This window comes from Micromys minutus, assembly GCF_963924665.1.
Source record: "Micromys minutus genome assembly, chromosome: X".
NCBI lineage: Eukaryota > Metazoa > Chordata > Mammalia > Rodentia > Muridae > Micromys > Micromys minutus.
The window spans coordinates 95,776,202-95,800,815 of NC_137970.1; the positions used below are offsets into that span (position 1 = coordinate 95,776,202).

The 24,614-nt window shown below is 38.8% G+C and overlaps 1 protein-coding gene across 3 annotated transcripts in view; it reads right to left on the bottom strand.

The window, feature by feature from the left end:
• Window positions 1-8,549: 8,549 nt before the first annotated feature.
• Window positions 8,550-24,614, bottom strand: part of TENM1 (teneurin transmembrane protein 1) — a gene marked incomplete at both ends in the record, with an annotated part of 585,996 nt that continues 569,931 nt past the window's right edge. For all 3 annotated transcript variants that reach the window (XM_080911093.1, XM_080911094.1, XM_080911092.1), the window contains 5 exons: window positions 8,550-9,308; window positions 11,250-11,392; window positions 11,911-13,131; window positions 13,940-14,327; window positions 20,430-20,726. In XM_080911093.1, the coding sequence (XP_080767219.1) occupies window positions 8,550-9,308; window positions 11,250-11,392; window positions 11,911-13,131; window positions 13,940-14,327; window positions 20,430-20,726 (2,808 nt within the window). The remainder of the gene's footprint in view (window positions 9,309-11,249; window positions 11,393-11,910; window positions 13,132-13,939; window positions 14,328-20,429; window positions 20,727-24,614) is intronic.

The window sequence follows — 24,614 nt, forward strand, 5'->3', positions numbered from 1 at the left end:
TCTACCAACCAAATTACATCCCCAGTCCTGAAAACTACTTTAAAAATTATTTAATTCAAATTTAAATTTCAAGTTGTGTTTTTAACTCTCTGAAATCTGTTCATCCTGGACTAACTAAATATATGAGTGATACTTAAGTGTTCCTTTATAAGACTCTGTTTTGAAAATGCTTTCTGAAATCATTAGTGACCCTCACCTTTTAATAAAGGATTTGAAAATTGTATTTATCTGGTTTGTTTTTAAATAGTCATTTAAAATACACAGACAGTCTCATATAAGTAGTGAGTTCCAGGTCAGGCAGGACTACATGGAGAGACCTTTTCCCTGTCTCAAAAACAAACAAACAAACACACACACACACACAAGAAAATGAATAAATAAATAAAGCTCCGAAGAAGAGTATCTTTATTGGAATGAATCCCTGGGAAAGTTATGAACTTTTATGGTTTTACAAGGTCAAACTTCCCAGTGTATGTGCCTCCATCCATCTTTGCTGGCTAGACTTGACTCATCAAGTTGATTCCTCTTCTTTTCTTTCCTAACTCGAGTAACTTTGTTATCTCCCAGTATGTAAGGTGGTGCATTTTTACAGAAAGATCATACCCTTGTCACATCTACAGTACTGTGGTAGCTGGGTATGGCTTTAAGAAGTCAAGTCGAAGTAACAAAAAGCTCCCAAACCAAAAAACACAGGCTGAATGAAAATGATCACATGTGTAGCCCAGGCTGGCCTCAAACTCATGATCTTCCTGCCTCTGCCTCCTTCAGCTTATCATACTGGCATGGGCCACCACAACCGGCTTCTTAGAAGGGAGAACAAAACACTCATGGCTGAGGTTATATAGGAAAGCAAAGCTGGGGGATGGGAAGCCCAGGGGGGGGGGCATGTTCAGGGTGGGGGCGGGGTGAGAAGTGCTGGGAGGAGTCACTGGTACTGAGTGAGACTTGTTCCAGGATCTTTGGGACTTGACTCGGGCATATCCAAGAATATACCTCTTTTTAAAAAGTGTGTCAGCAAGCTCACAACACATATGACAGCTTATCAAATCCTTGTCTATTTCCTCAGAAATTTGTTCTTAGAAGCATAAGGTCAGTAGGAAGACAAGCTTAGGTAATTGTCTGACTGTGACAAGCAAGGATCCTTGTTTCAGTTCACAAGTAGAATAAATCTACCATGAATGTTTCTGATGAAGCCATCTGGTATAAATAAAGGGCTGAATGGTAGGTATTCTTTCCTTAGATAGAATGGATAATTTAAAAATGTGAGCAACATTTTAAAGCTGTTATGAATGTTATGACATTAGGCTATATTTTATTTGATTCACTTTATTGAGCTCAGAATCCAAAGTCTATTAATAATAAATCCGACATTTGCCCTTGAGTGTTTCAAGGTTACATGAAATCTGGTTTTCTTGTTAAGGTGCTATAAATTCGACTGAGTCACCTGTGTTTGCCCTTGCAGGAAATGGGATCTTAGTATTTTTCAGTTTGCTGTAAGGGGTGAATGGAAGCTTGGAGATAGTCACAGTTTGGGATCACAAGCTAAATTTCTAGTAAAAGGCTGAATTCTTAGCAGGTCATTTGAGTTTTGTGTGTGTGTTGTAAGTGCTTTGTATGTGTGTTGCTATTCTTGTGTGCATAGTTGTGAATGTCACCAAAAAAACCCTCAAATAGCCTTTCTCAGGCACTGTCCACCTATATTTTTATGGAGACATGCTCTCTTTCTGGGCTGGAGCTCACCAAGTGAGCTATGCTGGCTGTCCATCAAACTCCAGGCATCTGCTTGCCCTTGCTTTATCAGTACTGGGCTTACAAGTGTGTGCTAGCAAGCAAAGCAAAGGAAAACAAACAAAACCAACCAAGTTTGTTTATTAATTGAGTTAGAACATATTCCCCCTTCCTTCCCAAACTCTTTTCATAGCCACTTGCATCAGCTTCTCTACTCCCATTCCTTACTACCCACCAATGAATATTTTTTTTGTTGTTGTTCATTTTTGTTTCTACATCTAGTCCAGTGTATGTTGCCAAGCTGGGTTTGGGAGTGGGTCCCACCTTAAATTCCTGGCTCCACCCTCCATGTGCTGTGTGGATCGAATCCAGAGCCTCAAGTTTGTGCAGCATGTTACTGACTGAACTATTGTTCTTCCTGCTCCTTTCGATTTTTAAAAGAACACGTTTTTGATGTGTAACAAATGTGACAAATTGGACAGATAGAACCCATCAATATAACATAGTGAACCCCTTCCGCACCCCCGGACACACACATACCTGGATGATTCTACCCAACCCGTGAAATGTACTTGCCTGCTCCCAAGACAATAGGTGGAGATGCCATATTTGGTGGTGGAGTAAAAGCAGAAATGCTGGAGACCTGCATTTTCTCTCATCTTTGTCACTCATAGTCCCTGTGACCTTAGTAGCTAAGTCAGTCTGGAACCTTTATAGCATCCGCCAAATAGAAATAATTAAATCTTACTCATCTTACTGGATTATTGAAGCACTAGAATTCTATGTCTTTAATATAATAATAGCAGAAAATGTGTGCATGCATATTCAAATATTAAAGGTAAAGGTGAACAGTGAAGGTACACGGAGAAGTTTTGTTAAAGTCGGACTCCTGGCATTTTTCTTTTTAAATACAAGAACCAGGTAGAATGCATAGTTAAAAAAAAATCCTCAGGTGGAAGTAGACCCTTTCCTCCTTTGTATTAAGACAAGGGTATCTTCTGCTTCCTAAGTCATTTCCTCTACGTGTTCATGTTAGGTCCAAAGTGGGCCTCCATATTGCCAGTGCTCCTGACAATGTCTAAATTATAGCCTGGGCTCAGTTTAGGCTGGACTGTGGTTAACCAGGATTGATGGCTGATAAACAAAACAAAGGCCCAAGATCAGCATCCCTTAGAAACTAGTGAAGTGCGGGGTTTTGTTGGTCTGGAGGAACCCCTACTTCCCTTATTTGCCTGTACAGATGGCTACCTCTGGCAGCGGGGGTGGGGTGAGAGGAGTATCTAGTTCCCATTCTAGCTAACCCCAAACCCCCAGCTATTCTGGTTCACACCCACCAACTACTTTAAGTTCCAGGTTTCTTCTCACTGCAACACCCATCACTTTCCAAAACCCTGTAAGGCCTTTTCTGCCCTGTGCTATTCTCTCTGTGTCTCAGAAGACAGCTATGGCAGCCATCCAGGGAGTGGTCCGGTTTGGTTGTTTCAGTGCTCTCTTGCTTACAGTATACATTGTATATTTGTATACGTATATACAATATATTCCTACCTGTGTACACATAAATATAATGCCGTATATGTCAGTGATCGATTAGATAGGCAACCAGTAGAAAAAGCGGGAGGGCATTTTGAAGTGTTGTAAACAACATATTTCAGTAAGGAATGTTATATATGGATACCATTCCTATCGAGTCAAACATCTGGAAACCGATTGGCCAGATCTCTCAGTCTCATTTACAAATGTCTCTGTATGAAATGTAAGTAAAAAAAAAAAGGCAATTGTCAAAATCTGTGCTGTAGTGCCTATGTGGAGCTGTGGTTTCTTTTTAAAGTCTGTCACGATTGTCACTCCTGCCTTCAAACATCCTTTTTTTTTTTTTTTTTTTTTCTTTCTTTTTTGGCAATGCATTACGATACTATGATTTTCTAGCTCTCCATCACTAGGTTATTTATTTTTATTTGATTTTTCTTTATTGCTGACGAAGGCCCCAGAAAAAGAGAGCAAGCCTTTTAAAAAGTCACTCTTGTTTGTTTATTAGGTGATCATGTGTATCCCAGATCCTATTTGTATGAAAAATAAAAATGAAGTGACTTCTGCCTAGGATTAGTGCCTTTCTGATTTTGGCACCTACATTTTCAAAATCACATGGCCTTGATTGTTCCCTGCCAAGGAGCCCCCTTTCCTATCTTAGTTGAGCAGATTGACTTGGGGATGCAGTTTGGCGCGTGAAATAAAATGGGACACAATGTTCATTTGCAATTTTATTTTTTAAAAATGAAATATTCAAAGTACTTTTCTTTCAAATAGTGACACATAATGTTTAACTTTAAATATTTACAGCATGTTGTCGTGATGCTCTTGTAGAAAAAAAAAAGCATGCTTCTGGCCTGAAAGCCAGAGCAAAATGCAAAAGACCATGGAACTGCAGCCAGAGAACATGAACCTGTACAGTATCCAGTCACTTTTCAGCACAGGAGAGCAGGAATACAAAATTGGAGCCTATTGTTTCCTAGCAACACGGCTCAGGCCATTATAACACAATTCTCAGTATGATTAGAACCTCTAACTGTTGTTACATAGAAACTGAAAATCTTGGCATACACTGTAAACATCTTTACTTTTCATGAGAAAGGAAGCAGCTAAAAAGAGTCCTTTTCTGACAGAAAAGCTGGACTTCTCCTTTTCACCTTTTCTCTTACTGATGTTTTTGCCAGAAGAACAGTAAAGATTTAGACACTGTCATGATTCATACACGTAAAATATTTTTCAAGGACACAATCTGATATACTAACATTTATTTAAGAGGTTAAAGTCCACCACTAAATCTAAGGAAAGATTTTTAACTGCCAAACACATTTCCTTTGACAAATAATGTAAGATGACAACTGCCAAGACAAAATCCACAGCAAGTTTAACTCTAAGTATGTTCAATTACTGTTTAGGAAGCGATTTCTTCTTACACACAGTAGTATATTTGGTCCTTAACAGCTTTCACACAAAGGACACACTGAAATAAGCCACTGTTCTGTGGTTGAATTATTATTTTTTTTGTTTTGTTTTGTTTTTCTTTTTTTCTGTTTTTTTGGGTTTTTATTTTGTTTTTGCTCTTTTTTAATTTGTTTTGTTTTCTTTGCAGAATGAAGAACCTCACAGAAGGCTGTGGAAGAGCAGTCTGAGATCTGAAGTATTAGGCAGGTTGCTATGTATATGTGAGTTCCTCCAAGAAAACAAGAATGGTACATCCAATCTATAGCCACATGGTTCTCTACAAGCTACAGTACACTCCATTCCATCCAATTTTCTTGCTATTTGATGATTATACTTCTGCTTTTCATTGTAATTGAACTAAATTGCCCTTAACATAAACAAATCTGCGAAATGCAAAAACGTTGCCTGGACTCTCTGGTAAAGTTACTGTGGGAACAGGTCTAGTGGAAAAGAAAGAGAAAAAGGAAATGCAGAAATAAGCAATGGAAACTAGAATTCTAATGAAAGTTGGAATAGAATGTGGTACCTCTTTATGTAGGTAGTATGTGAGTTTCAAATTATACATGGTCAAGTTTTCATATATTTGGCTATGTTGTATATATATTATTTCGTATATATGCAGTGTATATATTGTAGAACTCCTAGGTGGCTTGAGAATAAAGGAAATCCTTATTTTACACGTTATTTTGCTGGGTTCAGAAATAAAACATATACTTATTTCTATGGCAAGTGTTCTGGTGAAAGAATGAATTGAGCTGTATTTCTCTTTCCTTCCAGAATCGTGCTTCTAATCCACAGCGATTGGATTGACAACTAAAAATAGCTGTATTTAAATACCCTTTCAACTTTAAACTTTTCAGCTCATCTGGAACTCTAGAGTGCAACAGTGAAACGAGTTAAAACCAAAAACACACCAATAAAATTGGCCTAAGGAAAAGAAGCAATCAGAGTATTTCCTGTATTCCTCCTAGAATGTTCCTCACCGGAGCATCAAATACTATCCTCTCACTTTAACCTGCCTGAGTGGCATGTACCTGTGTCATGTGAGCCACCTGCCTTTTGTGTGTGAGAAATTTCATGCATTTTTTCCCTTTCAAAGCTGCATGTCATCAGGAAACACAAATGGTTTGTCCTCTCATTCAAACTTCAGAACTAAACCTCAGTGAAAGCACCCTTCCCACCCTGCCAACAGGAAGCAATATACTTAATATTTCCATGTTCTTTTTATGAAATGCCAAAATGTTTCTCTTAGATTTGTAACTTGTTAGTGCTAAAAACCTTTTGGTTTTTCTTTTCCTCCTTAAAACTTTAGGAGCTGTAAAGAGGACAGTAATATTTCAAGGCAGTATTAAAACCACAGTTGTAAGTGATAAAAAGTGCATTTCCTGAATATAATACAAATATAACTTTAGGTAACCAAAGGCACAAACTAACTAAATACATATTACAAACTAGAATTGCACAGTTCAAGGTAATTACTATGAAGGAATAGCTCCAAATATTTCTTTCTAATGGATATTTAAATCGGTTTGAAAATGATATATCACTAGTGAGTTGCCAAAGAGTGAAATCACTTAAAATAGAAGCAAAATAGACTCCAAGATTGACACATTTGGGTTAGTGATACAAATACACCACATTTAAGAATGCACTTTTATATACAGTTAACAAATTATTTTCCCATTGACTTAAAAGGATGTCAGAGGTTCTAGGAACTTAAGGTCTAATTTTAGGTTGGTGTGGAGGTATTCAAATTTTCAACCGGTTTGAGAAACTTTTCAGTATTCCATTGTGAATACTGTAGTGATAACACAAGCCTGATTCGGGGGAAAAAACCTCTATACTAGGATTTTAGTCTGGATTAGCAGTATTTTGAGCTGCTGTGCTTCCAATTACAAAGATAAATGATGAGTTCATCATGGATCGTCTCTTTCTCTTCCTCCCTGGTTCTCACCGCATGTTTGTGATGATCTGAACCTGAAGGTTTTAACAATTAAATATTTCGATACACTCTCCCCTACTGTTTGCTGGGGTCCCTCTCCCTCATTCTTTGTATAATGAGAGTCAGACTCTTAAAAAAATCTTAACACGAGCCTGGATTCTGACTTTGTATATTTTCAAGGCAACAGTCATTACAAACAGGACAATGACCCCATATTGTATTTGGGTAGTAGCTGGAAAGAATCTAAAGGAATGGTCCATCATATTGCTCCTCCAGACAGCAAATGTTCATCGGGTGACTCCGGGGTAGAAGCTGGCTCCTGGGGATTTTCTACCGGGCACATTGTGCTGTTATGAATTTTCATTTGTGGTAACTTGCAATTCCACAGCATTTTATAAACTGCCTCTTTGTCAATGGGCACAGATCTCTCAGCTCACCAAGTGGCTTCTTTTACTGCAGGATTCATAAGAGACTGAGAAAACTGCAGCAGATATTGATATCAACCCCGACATTACTCTAAATTTTAAGTGATTGTGGAACCAACAACCCCTCCTGAAACTAGTTATTTTCCTAGGTGGAATATTAAACAAACATACGTGGAGTAAAGACAGAGAGCTAAAATAACCACATAAATTACATTGGTGAAAAACTAGTTTGCCCCTCAGTAATTAGATGAAATGCTTTACGTTGGAAAGGATTCACTTAATTCAATTTTCTGCATATGGTTGGGAAAGATTCAATACAAAATTGTACATTTGAAAGATGACTCTAAGTGCGAGGAAATGATGAGGCAGCAACTATTGTTATGTTGGCTTTCATCTCATTTTCACTGTAATGCAAGGTCTATTGTTTCGAAGGTTTTGGCTGGTAGGAATTTCTGCAGCAGTAGCTAATATGTTTCTCAGCATCACAGGCACATAGACCTGTTAAAGCCTCTTTTCTTGTACCAGAACCATCCATTTTAGTATATTACCTTTCATGTGCACAAACCATTGGATTAGTGTATAAATACTGAATTACTAATGTGAAGCTATGACCAAAGCACATCCTATATATAAATGAGAAATTCCTACCCAGGTTAATAAAAGCTATGTTTACGTGATGCCAATACAGCTGGGCAAATGGAGAAAAAGTTGAGTCAAATCAGGTTATGTGAGAGAGGTCACATCGACCAGCTGCTTTGGTATCACATACACACAAGCAATTCAGTGGCTCTTCAGCCTGCTTACCGCACCCACAGCAAGGTGTGGTAGACCAAAGTCAGCCACCACACGCCAAAACACAGCACAACACCATGGCATTTACTTTTTAACAGGCAAGGAGGAAAAATCAGGAAAGGAGGGAAAACAGTTTATGACTCCAGGAGATGGTGCTTGAAGACATTTTAGATTTCTTTTTAAGTTTCCTAGAACAGATCTGGACAATGTAAGGGGGGCTGGCAGTCTTTTGAGATGCAAGGTTTAGATACTATTGCACCACAGTTTTAAGTAGCCTATAAGTTCTGCCAACAATTGGATGCGAAACTTGGTATCACCATAGGAATTGAGAGCCGTGGGTTCTTTTTATGTAGTCGAACATATGTATGGCTCAATAAATTGAAAGTGGTGCTTTCTGAAAACATTTGTGTTAGCTGTTTGAGTTCAGCTTGTGTTCTTTTGAATACTGCCACACAAGAACTAAAAATCTCTGTCATTTCTTAAAGAGTTTAAACAAACAATATTAAAATACCATCTTCTGTCACATTGAAAGGCAGTTGGATATGTTTTTCCTCCATATTTACATATACAGAGTTCTGATCTAGAAAACCAATACAATAAACCTTTTTTTTTGTTTTGTTTTGTTTTGTTTTAAAAACAGGCAGTCTTTGGTGACGCAAAGGCAGAGATTTCTTTCGTTACCTCCTGCCTATTTCACTCTGTCTCATGAAGTGAATATTGTTGGCACTGTCTGAAAGTTCTAAATACTGCTCAACAGACAAGACAAAATACCCATCATATCCCTGCACCCTCCCGGTGCCCAAAAGCTGCTGCTTTTCCCCCTCTGTCCATACCCGAGTCCCTTCTTCCCCTTCCTGTAGCCGCCTCTGCTCCTGAGTCCAGGCCTGGGCCACTGCGCGCTGTCTGGCCATCTCCAACACGTGGTTCTTCTCCTCTTCGACAGTCGTTCCATACCGGATATTGAAGCACAGAGCTCCGTGCTGCAGTTGAATATCTGCAAACCGTCTAGTCCTCCCATTCAACACTGAAGTCATCTGAGACACAGTGACATTAACACCATTCTCCAGAATCCGCCTCCCCCCAGTGTTACCAATGAGCACCAGGTCTTCCTCCAAAGAGCCGAGCTTGATGAAGTAGTGAGTGTCCCTCCCTTCTATGGTAAAATGCAGATTTTCCAGGTAATGAGCATTGTTGAGAATGGCAGCGAGACGCCTGCTATCTTCATTGGCTACTCCTATGATATCAGCAGTCACTATGCCCTCCTTGATGGCGAATTTGATACCTTTGCCAAAGACAGAAGGGACAGCAGCAAACCTTGGCTGTTTCCCTCCTTCAAGGCACCGCCCCTCATTGTACTGAGGAGTCATGGGAAGCTGATCCAAGGAAATGAAATTTCGGAGCTGTTTCTGGAGCTCACATTGAATGCCCAGGATCATCTAGGAAAGAAGGCACAGGACAAAGGCAGTCCAGGGTTAGCTAACTGCTGTATGCCTGCTGGTTATTGGAAAGGCTGGTAAGGGCGATTCCTTTTCTAAGTTGTAACTTAGTCATTATTAAAGACAAACAAACAAACAAACAAACTGGAATATCTACACCAAAGATTGGGAAAGCAGATGGCTAACAGGTACTGATTTCTCAGTCACCTTACATCTTGTTTTAGTGGAGTGTAAGAAAATATGTTCAAACACGGCATCCCACAATTTCACAGCTACAAGGAACTTTGTGGGATTTTTTTTTTTTCAGCGTTTACTTGTGGTAGCCAGTTTCTGAAAAAAAAAATTCCCATTCAACCTGAATATATTTTATGTTGATCAAATCTACTTCAGAGTTCTCACTTCCAGCTTCTCCCAGGTACTTTCCCTCCCATCATATTCCCCGCTTGTATCTGTGTATTGTACTGAGTCCCATCAGTCCAAATGGTGTTACCTACATGCACGAAGGTATAGGGCCAGCCACTGTAGCATGGACAACTCACCACAGGCTCCACCAAACCTCACTCCCCACCCCGGTAGTCACTGAAATCCTATAGCTTCTCAACTAGGATTGGGGCCTTGTGAGCCCCACCTCAATGCTCAATGAGATCGAACTTGCATAGGTCTGGTGTAGAAAACCAGCTCATTGAGAGTTTGTGACTGTAACTGCCTGTCATGTCCAGAATACAGATTTTTTTTCCTTTGTGGCAGTCCCTCTAACCCCTACTTATGATAGGTGTACCCCTTCTGTGATGTTCCTTGACCTTTGGAGGGAGGGGCATAGAAGAAACTTTAAATAGGCTCACTCTCTCAAAACATACATCTTATATTCAGCAGTGTAACTGATACTAACTAGATGCTATTACTGTACAGAGTGATCCATTATGCAGTTTGAGTTTGCAAAAAAATTTATAAAGCACATTTCCTGCTTTCAATCACTTGTGGTCTTACAAATAAGTTAAAGAAACCAAAACTATGAAAGACATATGCTGACCTTTTTACATATACTTAACATATTTTTCTTACTTGGGTAACTTTTTAAAAAATCTTTTTTATTGGAAATTTTATGTATTTATATTTCAAATGTTATCCCCTTTCCTGGTTCCCTCTCTCCCATCCCCCTTCCCCTGCTTCTATGAGGGTACCCCACCATCCACTCACTCCCCTCTCAACACCCTGGCGTTCCCCCACACTGGGAAAATGAGCCTTCACAGGACCAAGGGCTTCTCCTCCTATTCATGTTGTGCAACTTTCAAATTTGTTAAGAAACAAAGAGAAAAGACTAATAGTCCTCCTAGACAATATTTTTAAAAAACATTTCAAATGTTATTTATTGATAGTTTTAAAAAGTGACTTTTAGTAATGAAAACTGCATATATATCATACATTCTTATACAAGAAATAGCTTTCCAATATTTATCTACTTAGAATTTCCTTTCCTTTATAAATTTGACCCAAATGTCAAGTTTCTCTCCTCAAATTTCATTTGTATTTTCTTCCTTCCTTCTCTTCTATTTGTACCTCATCTGCTAACACTTCATTGTTTCCGTGTTCACAGTTCTCCAAGACTTTATCACTACAAAATGTAATATCTTTGTTTATGCCTGCATGCTCGTCTTCATCAAAAACAGTTTACTATGTTATTTTCATGTTAGGCACAATTCTTGAAATCTTAGTACAGTTTTTCTCCATGTAGAATCCATTGTTGTGGAACTTAGAATGTCAGACATTTAATTCCTTTGTGTCGTCATCAGAAATCTACTAGTTTCTCCCTTCAAAGCTTCACTTTCCTGATCATTTCCTTACAGATGACTCCTCATACATCATTCAAAATGCCCCTCAAAGAAATAATATTTTTTTTGCATTAGATGATATATTTTTTTTTTTGCTAAAATTTGTACTAACCTTTCCAGGATCCCACTCTTGGGTTTTTGTCTGAAGCTGAAGAAGCTCATAAGTTAATTCCAAGTCTTCTAGTTCTGGTTTGGGAAATCCAGGTAGTACGTTATGTAACTGGAAACCAAAGAGCTCCAGCCAACTGCCAATGTCTGTGAGACACAAAATTAAAAAAAAAAGGCATTCAATAGGCACTTTTCAACTTGAAAGATATACTTCTATTTTCAATGTTTAGACCACGGGAAGGAAAAATAAGCATTCCCCCTTATTTGATTCACTGTAAAACAATATTCATTCCCCTACGTAGGGAAATCTATTGACCTGTGGGCAATCCCAGGATTAGGCTCAGTTTACAGTAGTGAAACTCATAAGATGGTACTGGTTTTATAAACATCTGGACTGTGACCCTGGATTTATTCCACGCAACATAATCCTGATTGTCTTATGAGAGTACCTTGGCAAGCTTTTAAGGATAGAGCACAGAAATAGCTTAAAGGGAAAGAACAAGGATGCAAAAGCATTATACCCAATGAAAAGTTCCATGCTTTTCTTATTCAAGAAAATGGGCCATATATAGGGAACGTCTCTACAATGGTATTGGGACTATAAACTAAGATTGGTTAGCAGTAAATTAGGTCAAGTTCAGTTTAATTGAATTCCACATAAATACCTGTGGTATACTTTGCAACATCTTGGATTTTGCCAACTGGGTAGTTATTTTCAAAGGAGTAGAGGTTGAATGGTTTAGGAAGAAGGTTCAACTGTTTCCATATGTGGTGGTTAGGCGTTGTCCATCTGCCAGCAACAACATCATAATCCCTTTGCCCTAGATGCACTAATTTAGTAAGAAAATCATAGAGGCCTCCATGAAAACCAATGATGACCTCGAAGTCAGGGTATGTGTCATGATAGATGTCACCATAAGGTGTATACAAAATCTCTTTTATGACCTGACCCCGACTGCTGAACACAGCCAGTGGGGTGCCTGTATTATCACAGGCTACATAATATTCTTCACCACTGCTTAGCTCCATGGCAATAAGGTGACCTTGAAGATCATAATACAGAGATGTAATCTCTGAGCTTGTGTGGTTGTACAGATGAGTAACTCTTATAGGGTTGGCAAGGTCTGCATAAAAGAATTGGAGATGCTGTCCTAGGCTGGACTTACTGGCAACGCGTCGCCCAAGCCCATCATAGTAATACTGTACAGTCCAGCCAGAAACTTTATTGTAGGCTTTCTGCAGCAGACCATTAGAATTATACTCAAATATATCATTTCCCCTCTGTCTCAGAAAACCATCTTCATCCATTTTATACTGAATTTCTCCTAATCTAGTGATGCGGTCTCGGAGGTCATAGCGGAGAGGAGTAAGGCGAGCACTATTCCCATGGCTCAAAAGGTTGATGTTTCCGTTCAGATCATAACTATACCGCCACTGGGTTTTGTCATTCACAGAAACAGTTTGAAGTTGCCCATCAGCATCATATTCATAGAAGTACCTTGTGATATTGGCATCTACTCCTACCCTTATATCACATATGACCATCCGGCCCATATTATCATACTGAATAGTCATCCAGTAGGCAATTGCCTTTAGGATCTCATATTGGACTTCAATGACTTGTCCATTGGCATTGAAGATCTTGGTGTGCTTCATCACGGTTGTAGTTATAACCTGATTTAAATCATAATTAATTACACTGAATTTCCCAAACTGTTCTGTTCTACCAGAAACATCAACATATCTGTACAGATCTATGGGCAAAGGGGTCTCATTGATCACAGCTTGCATGCTGGTGACACGAAAGTTGTTGTAACTGTAGTCAAACCGTGCATTCACAAGACCTTCTTCACTGAATCGGAAAATCTGACGTCCAATGAGAGGTCCTGTAGGAACCAAAATAAAAATGAGAAAATAGCCATCTTAGGCATAATCACATTTTTTTTTGATTAAGTATTGATACCTTTATGTTCAAAATCATATTGTGTTATAGATTTGTCTCTGATGTCTGATGCCTGGGCATATCAGTGTGTGTGTGTGTGGTGTGTGTGTATGTGTATGTAGCATTTGTCACTAGATGTGGAAAATATAGCATAGCATGGTTACTGATCAATTTAATTATAGAGACTATCAAAATGATAACTATCCAGTAGCCTAGAGGGAAGAAACTGCTATTGTGTTCATACCATTTTGCTATCATCACTGGCAAAATGCGTTCATTTTAGTTAACCTTTGCCACAAAGTCAGCTGGCTAGACTTTCACAATGTCCAACATTCAAGTAATTGGCTTTGGGCATGTTATGAATACAAAGGTTGAAATAAATCCCAGAGTTCTGACTTTTGTCATTAACTGAAGCTTATTGAGGTTACCTAGGGCTTGAGCTGCTTTCTGAGCTTCGTGCCTTATACACGGGTAGATATGAACAAGTATAGGGTTACCATAGGTACTGAAGTTGCAATTGTTTTGAAAGCTGAGACAGAAATATATGGTATGCTATTAAGGAATCAGCTTTCAGGTAGACTGCAGTATGCTTTAAATTTAGAGTGGAAGATAGCATGAGAAGGAAAACATAAATTTGTTCAGTCAAACACGAGCTAGCATGAGAGGTTAGCACTTATGTTTAGGAATTTGACCATAAAAATATAAAACCATATGGATGTTGAGGTATACTGCTACCCCGTTTCATAACAAACCTGTTTGCCTGTATCTGATTGTGCAGATGAATCCATCATGCATCAGGTGTATTGTCTTAATCACTCCAGAAGATTCTTCGTATGTCAATGTGACCTGAGTAGTGTCATAGAGAATCTCAGACAGTCTTGCTTGCTTTGTGTACTTGTATAAAACTCTGCGCCCAGTTCCTAGATGCAGAGTCTGTAACAGTCGGCCATCTCGACTGTAGTCTTGGATGAAAGAAGTGCTACTGTCTGGCGGTGTATAGATATTACGGTAATAGCCCACGGAAAGCATGGTCTGTAGGCTGTGGCGCACCATGCTAGGCATGGTGACTGACAGCAGACAGTCTGATTGGTCATACTCAAAGATGTAACGCCGCTGGCTGTGTAAGAGAAGCATCACAGACTGAAACGAGACAAGAACAAAATACCGTCATTTGTACTACTTATATTTCAGAGATTCAAAGAAATACGTTTGACCATTTAACATAGTACGTGCTTTTTTTTTCCTTCTAGCAATTACTATGTGCCAGGAATTGTGGCGGATCCCAGTGTCTATAGGAGTACACAGTAATGTCATCAACCATCATAGAATGTGCAGTTTGATGGGAATGAAAGACAAGTTACCAAGTCATCCTAATACAGTGTGAACTGAGTTAAGGCAGGGGACATACAGTGACTTCAGGGAAGTAGAGGAAGAACGGTTATCCCAGACTCAGGCAGGACTGTTCAAGTTGAAACCTAAATAATACTGGGCAGGTGAAGACAGGGAGGTGTACTGTTCAGAAGGAAAGAGTACTTCTGGCAAAGGCTGCAGCATTAGGAGGGGCTGAGCCTTAAGGAAGCCTATGAAGATGGCTTTTCCCAGTAGACTGAGAGGAATTTTGTATGGCCAGAATGTGTGTGGTTTGGGGGTAGAGATAGTGAACGATTGGTAAGAATGCAGTGGATCTAGAATTTGCATGATGTTTTAAGGCTTTAGACTTAAGCCTGTTGGGACCCACTGTCAAGTTTTAAGCAAATTGTAGGACAGACACTTGAGGTGAGAGAAAAACAGTCAGGTTAGTGTCTTCAAAAGGTCACTGCTGCTTCTGTATGGGGATTAGAGGGAGGTGAAGAGGAGATGGCATATCAAGTGTGAACTTTGATCCACTGAAAAGCATTGCTTTGATATAGTTGTTGTCTTCTTGAATATTATTGTACATGCTTTGAAATATATACTTAACCTTTTCATTTTTCAATCCAACTCATGTTTAATACTAAGAGAGAGGCATTAAAAGTGAAGAATTCTTTGGCTATATCCTGCCCAACACTCAATAAACTTGTATTTTAGGATCACTCATTTGTCAAAGTATAATACTTTGTACGTAACTGATGTCTAATAAATATTGGTTGATATTATAATTTTAAACAGAAACATGAATTAGGCCTGCTGGTACAGGCCTATAATCCAGGCAGCTCGGGAGGCTGAGGGCAGAAGGGTCAACAAAAGTCAAGGCTTGCCTGGGATACAAAATGAGTTTGAGGCCAGCCTCAGCTATTTAGAAAGACTCTGTCTCAAGACTATTTTTTCAAGGGTTGAGAATATAGATCACTGATAGAGCGCATGCCTAGCATATGTGAGATTGTGAATTCAATCTCCAGTACCACAGGGAAAGAAAGCCAGGATCAATCTATACACCCCAAAGCACTGTTTTATGAAGCCCTCTAATTCACTGGCAATTAAAACATTTTTTAAAAGATTGTGTTAAATTTGTATGCATGTGGGCATCTGCATTTGTTTCTGTATGTGCACTTGGAGAGACCAGAGAAGGACACAGGCTATCCCATTCTAACTCTCTGTCCTATTGTCCTGAGAAATTACCTTTTAAAGAATCTGGAGCCATCCTGGTGGTCAACAAGTACCATACCTCCTGTCTCTGTCTCTGTCCCCATAGCATTGGACCTATAGGCAAATGTGGAGCTATGCATGCCTAGCTTTTTTCATGTGGGTGTTAGGGATTTGAACGTACACTACCTCCTCAGTGCTTTAATAGAGCACGCTCTGTTTGTCCTCAGTGCTTTTGTCTTTAAATAAAAATGAAAACTCCACTCTAGGTACTCTCGTATAACGCTTTAAGTAGAGCTTCACTTTTGAGAACTATAAATCAACAACAAAAACAGGAAGTTCAACTTCTGAACTCTATGTTGGGAAAACAATAGATGTCGTCTCATTTTCTGCATGCAGATCACACAAATAATTGTGAATGTAATTTACTTAAACACATGCAACGTGGATGTTTAGAGAACGACAGAAGTAGGCTGTAATATCGTATGTATGTTGCACAAGGGCACACCCCTCCTATACTTGAGAGAAATCTTGATGTTTCAGTTTCGTGTCCATCCCGTGAAATTGGTGTTATTTGCTCATGTAGTTATGATTTCTTTCCCACCACCATCACGCTGGGGAGTCAGAAGTAGGTGCAGAAATCCTGTCATTTTGCTACTCACGGAGCACCTGCAGTTTGCCACATCTTGTGGTTCTACCATTGTGATCTACAACCCCCCCCCCCGAATAAAAGGCACAATCTTGTGAAAACCTGGGGACATGAAGAGAGGCCCTCTCTCCATCAATGCAAAGCTCCCCAGAACCAGAAGGAATTGTTCCTATGAATGGAACAGCAGGCGGAAGAACACTGAAGTGGGTAGGGTAGATGCAGTAATTGGTGAAAATACCTCTGTGTTATTTCCACCCCGAAAGTCTGATTTTTTTTCCAGCTCCTTTCCACTCTCTCTTGTCAGTTTGCCAAGAACAAATGACATCTGTCACTTGTGGTGTGGGCCAGGGACAATCACCATATGGCTGCCACACATTATCCAGTACCATCCTGCCTATTTCAGTCACTGTGCTAGCTTTGCCAAAAAATTAAGACTGCGTTGCTATTGTATTCTTTTCCTCTGTTCGCTTCCTCTAGCCTGTAGCAAACCAGAAAACCAGTGCCCGATCCCCGTTTCTCTATGGTGCTGACAATGCGTTGCCTTCAAAGCTTCCCCGCTCCTCTCTCCCGTCTGCTTTAAACCTTCCTGCTAATGGCAAAAACGTGGAAGAGATGGTTAGTAATGTCCCGCATACTATTGCTTTGTTGTCACAATACCATTTAGCCCCATTTGGCTGCTTTTTCACTTTGGATTGGTATTATCAACAGTTTGTTCCAAAAACAATGCTTATGCGTTTACCCGGTGTCCGCTGTGCTACCGCAGGATAAAAAGCTATTCCTTATTAGTGCGAATAATAGAATGAGAGGCTTGTGTTTTTTAAAAATAGATTATTGTACTGTAAAAAGATATCTCCGTGAAAGGAAATAAAAGAGAAAAATCATGGCTGTATACTTATTCAGACAAGACTAGAAACGAAAGTAGAAATTTGAAAAGGTATAACACCGAAATGGCCACCAGATGGCAGTGTGGTGCTACCTGGGAACTGAAGCCAAAGATTGTATTCTGTCTCTGCAGTAAGCCTTGAAAACAAGCCCAAATAGCCAATTTTGTGTAAGTGCGTAAAACTAAGCCTTCTAATTAAATGATTATAAAATATATTTAAGAGCACTTTAAAATGGCGCTTGTAAGAGTGATTTTAGGAAACTGAAAGATTTACTTCAGATATAATACAAACTCTGTTGCACCGGTCTTCAAAATATAATTAACTTAGAGAAGTGTCATAAATCTCGGCAGAAAATTAATGATTACAGAGAGAAAAACTAAGAAGTAATAATTGATTTTCTTAATAGAGAAGAAACTATTTAAGAAACCATAGCCATTAGCCAAATACTTATTTTTCTCCTAATGAGTACAAAGTCTTGTTCACAAAATGGTATGTCTAACTTTCACCTACTCTAGAGAAAGTGAAACTATTTTCTTTTCTCTTTAATTTTTTAAACGAAATTATTGCATGCTAAGGTTAAAAAAAGTGCGAGGCTGATTTTAATATATTATGATGCCATCACAGCAAGGAGCTTTGCAGATGAAATACCAGAGTATATATTTTAAAGTTTGAACATTCTTACTGTACACTATGAGAAGTAATATGCGCATGCCTGCCCATCCCCTATACTACAGAAAGAATGTGGTAGGAAGTTTATGTTAAAAGGCAGGGTTAGAAAGAATTCGAGGAGTCACAGACCAGCAAGCCCCTGCCAAAGCACATCAACATCCAATCTTCTTTCCCTAGTTTTCCTTGAATCCAAATTTCAAAGACGTTTTCATTTTCTTCCTTCTCTCTTTTGTTTGCTCATATCTCAATTTACCATCAAGTCGAAGTAAGTGACAGCTAGTTTCAACGATCTAATTTTTGTGATTTATTTTAAATTATTTCATTTAGGTCATGCATTTGTTCAGTGAATTCGTTATTTATCACTGGCGATAATAATATTGCTAAAATCAATTTCAGAATGAATTAGGAAATTATGGCAAGAATATGGATGATGTGATTAGAAATCTCACAAATGCAACCGTTTTATAAGTAAGAAGCCTTTCCATAATTACGTATTTTGTAGGATTGGACTTTTGTGGTCATTCTAGCTCAAGAATAATTTACACAGGAAACAGAGGCACAATAAGTAAAAGGCCAAATGATTTGGTTGTTTCACAGCTCCGTAAACAATTGGAAGTCATTGAAATTTCTCTTAACATATTATTCTAGGTCAACAGGTCTTCCATCTTTTTTTTTTTTTTTTTTTTTTTTTTTTTTTTTTTTTGTGGTTGTTTTCTTTTCATTTATTTTTGAGAAAGGGTTGCAGGATTTGTGTTGACCTTGCTAGGGCTGGGGTTATAGGTATGTTGGGCTGTTTTGCTGTTGTTCTGTTTTAAGGAACTGGTGCCCACTAAATATATTGTTGTATAAAAAAAGGACGGATACGAAATTTCTTCTGTGTGATTCCCGAAGCCAATGTGACAAGATAAACAGCTACTTTGGAAAAGAAAGACCGTATATTCACACTGGTGTCAGAGAAACTGCATTTGGGGTTGAATTTTAGCTTTCCAATAGATATTTTGTTATTATATAGATGGCATAAAAGGGAGAGACTTAAGAGGCTAAGATATTACTGTCTGCAGGCAATTAGCTTGAATGGTCACACTCTGGTGCTCTGGAGGCTATAACCCCCTATGTGTCCCTAAGGATTGTTGGCTACTTCCCAACTCACATGGAGGAGCTGGGGAAGGAAACCTGTTAGGTTAGTGACATGATTTTTTAAATATACATACATTTAAATATATACATTTAAAAATGTGCATATTTACCAACGTTATTAGTAAATTCCCTATGAAACATGTTGACTTGAGTAGATGCTAGCAAACACTCAGATTTAATGAAAGCTTCAGTGCATTCAATGTGGTCCTTAGCCACAGGATTTTCCCAGTCCTTCTTTGTTGAAATTCAAAAGAGGAAAGATTTACTCTGTGAGATGCAGATTTCTCCTGCTCAGAATACAGATTACACATTCTAAAAGCTTTCCCAGAAGGGAAGGACCCTGGGAGCCTAAAGCAGAGGGCTAAGGCCTCTTGCTTTGCTCCCAAGGGTTGCTTTATCTTAGATATTATCCGTGAGGGAAGTGCTTCAACAACCAACTCTGGGAAGTAATAAGCTAGCTGTTTGATGGCAGGGAGCCACCAGCACACCACTTTTTGAAAACCAAACTTTTGAGGGTTGTATTAGAAACACACAAATTGTCCCCTTTCTGCCATGTGTGCTATAATCCCTTGTGACCCTCTAAGAGATACTGATTAGCCGGGGGAAAGAAAGTAGTTTCTACTTTTCTGAGGAATGAGGTCAGGAACAACACATTTGATTGAAATGACTTAATTTGGAAGAAAACATTGAATACCTTAGGAGGGGATCAGACTTGGCAGTGGAGGAGCAAGGTTAATTGTTCTCATCCACTGGTAGTGATAAGAGTGGTGGTAACTGGTGGGATTTCAGTGCAGGCTATCAAACCTCTAAAAGAATTAAGTACTGACAAAAATATTAATATAATGTTATGCCAATATGCCTTTAAAAATCTGTATGTGTATCCCTCTTTTTTAAAAAAATAAAGTGGTAAGAAAAGAAAAGAGTGGAAACCTTTCTGCTATGTAGGGGCTAATGTTTCTTGTGGTGGGATTATAATCCTTTTATCCTGGACAGAAAGTATTGGCTTCCATTGTGGATGCTGGTGGAGACTTAGTACATACAAAAGACCAATTAGTACTCTCTGTCAGCATTCCCTCAGGCTAATTACTTTTGAGAACTAGTCCTCAAAGGTGTACAACAAAAATTTCACTGGCTTTGGTAAGGAAAAAAATCCTTATATTTTGGGCAAGAGGCCTTTTACCAGAGCTGAGATACATTGACACGAGGACCATTGGAATTTACTAGCAATTTTTTTTTCTCACGATGAGCTTTCATAATAATACAGACACCATTTCAAGGGGATGAACAAATATACTAAGTTATTATCAATATTCGTATTCATTTTCCCTTCTACATACGTACCTTTTCTAAGTAGGTATAGCTCCAAATTTTCCCATCAGTCCAGGTTCTTGAGATTATTTTTCCACTCTGGTCATATTCCATCTTTTCAGTCCAGGTTCCTCTTTGAATAAATGTGACTAATCCTGAAGGTGAATATGTGATGTTTACTTCATTATATCTGCTCACAGGGGACCACAGAATAGGCCGCCCAGTCTGGTCATAAAGAATTCGAAGGGTGAATTTTCGGTGGTCATCATAGATTTTCCCCGTCCGGGTCATGTGATCAAAATCAATGGAAAGTAGGTTTCTGTTGTGGGCCTACAAAAAAGAAAGATGAACTATGTGTTAGTATGTCTTCTGCTTTACTATAAATATAACTTATTTTGAACTAATTGACATATGAAATTGAAACATGGCGGAGTCATAATATACTTCTCACCCAACTTTCAGAGGAGATGCTGTGATTTGGGTGGAGAAAGTTCAAATGTATCTGGTAGAACTGAAGGCAAGAATAAGGAAGGAGTTTGAGAAGTGTAAGTAAGAACGAATGGGACTCTCAGAAGACTCATTTACTGATTCACGTACCAGTCTTTTTTTCCTACTTGGTGCTTAATTTTACTATCTACGAAATGGGAGTGGCATTCACACAACATTTTCCATTAAGAGATGTTTAAAGAGATAGCACTTTATACATCAAGGCCTTGTTAAAATGGAAACTTTGGAAACTGTAGAGAAGCAGTAACCACTATTTTAAAAATATACAATATAATGATCACTTTTCTCATTTTATTTAGGCCTGTGAATAGGCCCATGGGTCAAATGCCAAGGTAATTCCAGCTTGGTTTAAAACATTTATATGGGCAAGAATCATCAGCACAATCTCATACAGAATGTCAAATGACTGGTTATTGAGATATGAATGCAAAGATAAACCAACAGAAATTTTACATTAAAGAGTGATTCTATTCAGTAAAGTCAGACTGAACTCGATCCACTAGTTCATTCAACAAAACTTTGTTAACTTGAAAAGAATATGTTTTTTAGATTTATTTACTTTATGTGTATAAGTGTGAACTGCCTGAGCGCCTTGGAGTGATGTGTGGTTGTGAGATGCCATATGAGTGCTGTGAATCCATTTCAGGTCCTCAGGTAGAGGACCACGTGCTCTTAACCATAGAACCATCTCCCGAGCTCGACTTTGGTGGTCAAGAATCCCTTTGCCTGAAAATTATAAACTATGCACCCACATCAAATTTCATAAACACATACATGGACATTGGGATATAGTCCCAGTTGGCCATCCCTCCCTCTTGAAACCCAACCATGAAACTACTACGAGTACTCAGGGATCAAAGTTTCAATTTCAGATAGACTTTTTATCTTAGTGGCGTCAATGACTACAAAGTCCCTACTCCTACATCAGAATCTTGTCTTTGCTTTCTCAGTCACTTGGCATACATTGTTTCTCAAAAATTATTAGCTTCTTTCACATTCCATTAGTATCAAAGGATATTTTTTTCAAAGCTTCCCTACTTTGGAAAATATAGAAATAGATAGAGGAAACCATGGGCTGAAATTCTACCATCCAAGGAGAATTTCTATTCATTCTTATAGTATTTCCTCTCATTTCTCTTACTCTGAGGGGCATATATTTTCATACATATAAATATATACAACTAGGATGGCACTTAGTGTTGTGTCCTTCCTTTTCAACCAATGTTTTATTGCCACCATTTTTCACATTAATATGTACTCTTTTTAAAATTATTTTATTGGATCCTTTCTGCATTTACATTTCAAATGTATTCCCTTCCCCCTCTGTTCCCATCCCCCCTTAACTTGTCTCCATGTAGGTGCTCCCTCTCCCAATCACCCTCTCCACCTCAGTGCCTTGGCATTCCCCTACATTGGAAAAACTCGCCCTCACTGGACCAAAGGTCTCTTCTCACATTGATGCCAGACAATGCTATCCTCTGCTACATATACAAGTGGAGCCGTGGGTCTCTCCGTGTGTGATCAATGGTTGGTGTTTTAGTCCATGGGAGTTGTGGAAGGTTTGGTTGTTGATAATGTTGTTCTCCCCATGAGGTTGGAAACCCTTTCTGCTCTTTCAGTCCTTTCTCTTGCTCCTTCATTGGGGTCCCAGTGTTCAGTCTGATGGTTAGCTGCAAGCATCCTCAACTGTATCTGTATGACTCTGGGAGAGCCTCTGAGGAGACAACCATATCTGGCTCCTGCCACTAAGTATTTCTTGACATCAGCAATAGTGTTTGGGTTTAGTGGCTGCATATGGGGTGGATACCCAGGTGAGGCAGTCTCTGGATGATCTTTTCTTCAGTCCCTGCTCCTCTATTTGTCCCTTTATTTTCTGCCCTGAACGTTTTGTTCTTTCTTCTAAGAAGGACTGAGGCATCCACTTTCTGGTCTTCCTTCTCTTTGAGCTTCATAAGTTCTGTGGATAGTTTCTTGGGTTTTCCAAGCTTCGGGGGCTAGTATCCACCATGAGTGCTCTTCTGTGACTGGGTTACCTGGCTTTCAATGGTTACACAATATTTTAACTACATGATAAATATCTGTGTGTTCATTCTCCCATAGTTGGACATTAATGTTCTTATCTTCATTTTCTTTTGCACCTCTTTGTCAATAAGCATTTCTATAACATAGATCTTAATAAAAATATTGTAATAAATGACAAGCATTATTAAAAGACTCCAGATGTGATTTGAGAGATTGCTGGATTGCACCCAAGGTTGCCCAAGTTTTATATCCCACTTGATTAGCAGTGGAAGGCTTATCTCATCTTATCCTCTGCAATGCTGTTAGTAAAGTTTTCTGGATTCGAGAGTGAGAAAATAGTCTTTTGCTAGGAACTTCTCATATTTTTGATTGGTCATGAGAATGAGGTTGATTTTATTTTTAATTATTGACCACATGCATTGCGCTGTGACAGTTTTTCTACAGGAATGTGGAAGCTGCTCTTTTAAAACATGCTTTGCTCTCAGTCTCATCGTCATTCAGCCAAGGCCTTAATTTTGAACTTCTGCAGAGAAAGGACTAAAACGTTCCATGTCCTGAATTCTAGCCAGAAGACCAGTGATCACTCAAATTATTATTTTGCAGAACTGCTCTTGGTTTCAGAGGGTAGTTTTAATTCAGCTACCACAGGGGCAGATTTGGGACTTCTGAATTTTTGAAACTGTCTGTAGCAAATGTGTGCAGTGTTGTTTTGCAAAAACATACACTAGTCTGCTGTGATCACCTAAAAGGTGCTAGAAAAGCACATAGTTGCTGTCTTGTGATATTTGGGGCTTGGAAGCTTATAAGAGACCAGGTGTTCTTTCTTCAACTACCTTTCCTGTGGTTTTATAGTCACATATCTCCAACTGTAATACCTTTTATTTATAACAGCTGCAAAATATCTACGTACTCCCAGAGTTAACTGTAACTATTACTATTCATGTTATAATGACAGTTAAAGTAACAAGCAATTTTTGTTCCAACAAAATTTGTGGTTTTATTTGCCTGAGCGATGAAGTTTACTACTCAAGAACATCTCTTAGTAAAGTCATTATGACTCTGTAAGTGAAATCCACCACAAAGTCATCAGAGGAGGACCCCATCTAGTGCCTTTTCTCTTGGCCTGTTGGGGCTTGTACAGCAGTGCATCTCTGTTTCAGAATAAAGCATCCTGATATTCTAATGCTGCTAGCCAAATGCTCCTGAAACCCTTAATTCAAAGTTGGGATTGGAAGTTAAAATTCAGCAAGGACCAAAAGCGTTCAAAGAATCAAAGATGCCATAGGCTTCCTCTATTCGTTCTCTGTGGGACCACACACAAGAAAGCTGCAAAGTAATTGCTTTAAGGTGAGCCTTCTTAACCTCTGTCCAGAATAACTATGTGCTGCCAGCCTCTAAGATGGGCATTAGAACCAAACTGAGTGCCACTGACTGCTCGGGTCATGGGTAAGGTTGGAAAAATCCATATTCATACACATGCTTGCTCTTCTCTAAGACAATAGCTCTTGATCCAAGCATGGGCCAACCCTCCTTAGTCCTATTGTATTTTCAAACAATCTATACCGATCCCTTTCCTGGAAAGGAGAGAGTGAGGCTAATCCCAAGATATAAAGGGGACTATTGTACAATGAATGAGACCTTTGAATTTAGCAGCTGTTAAACAGTATTTTGTAATAAGAAAGATGAGCA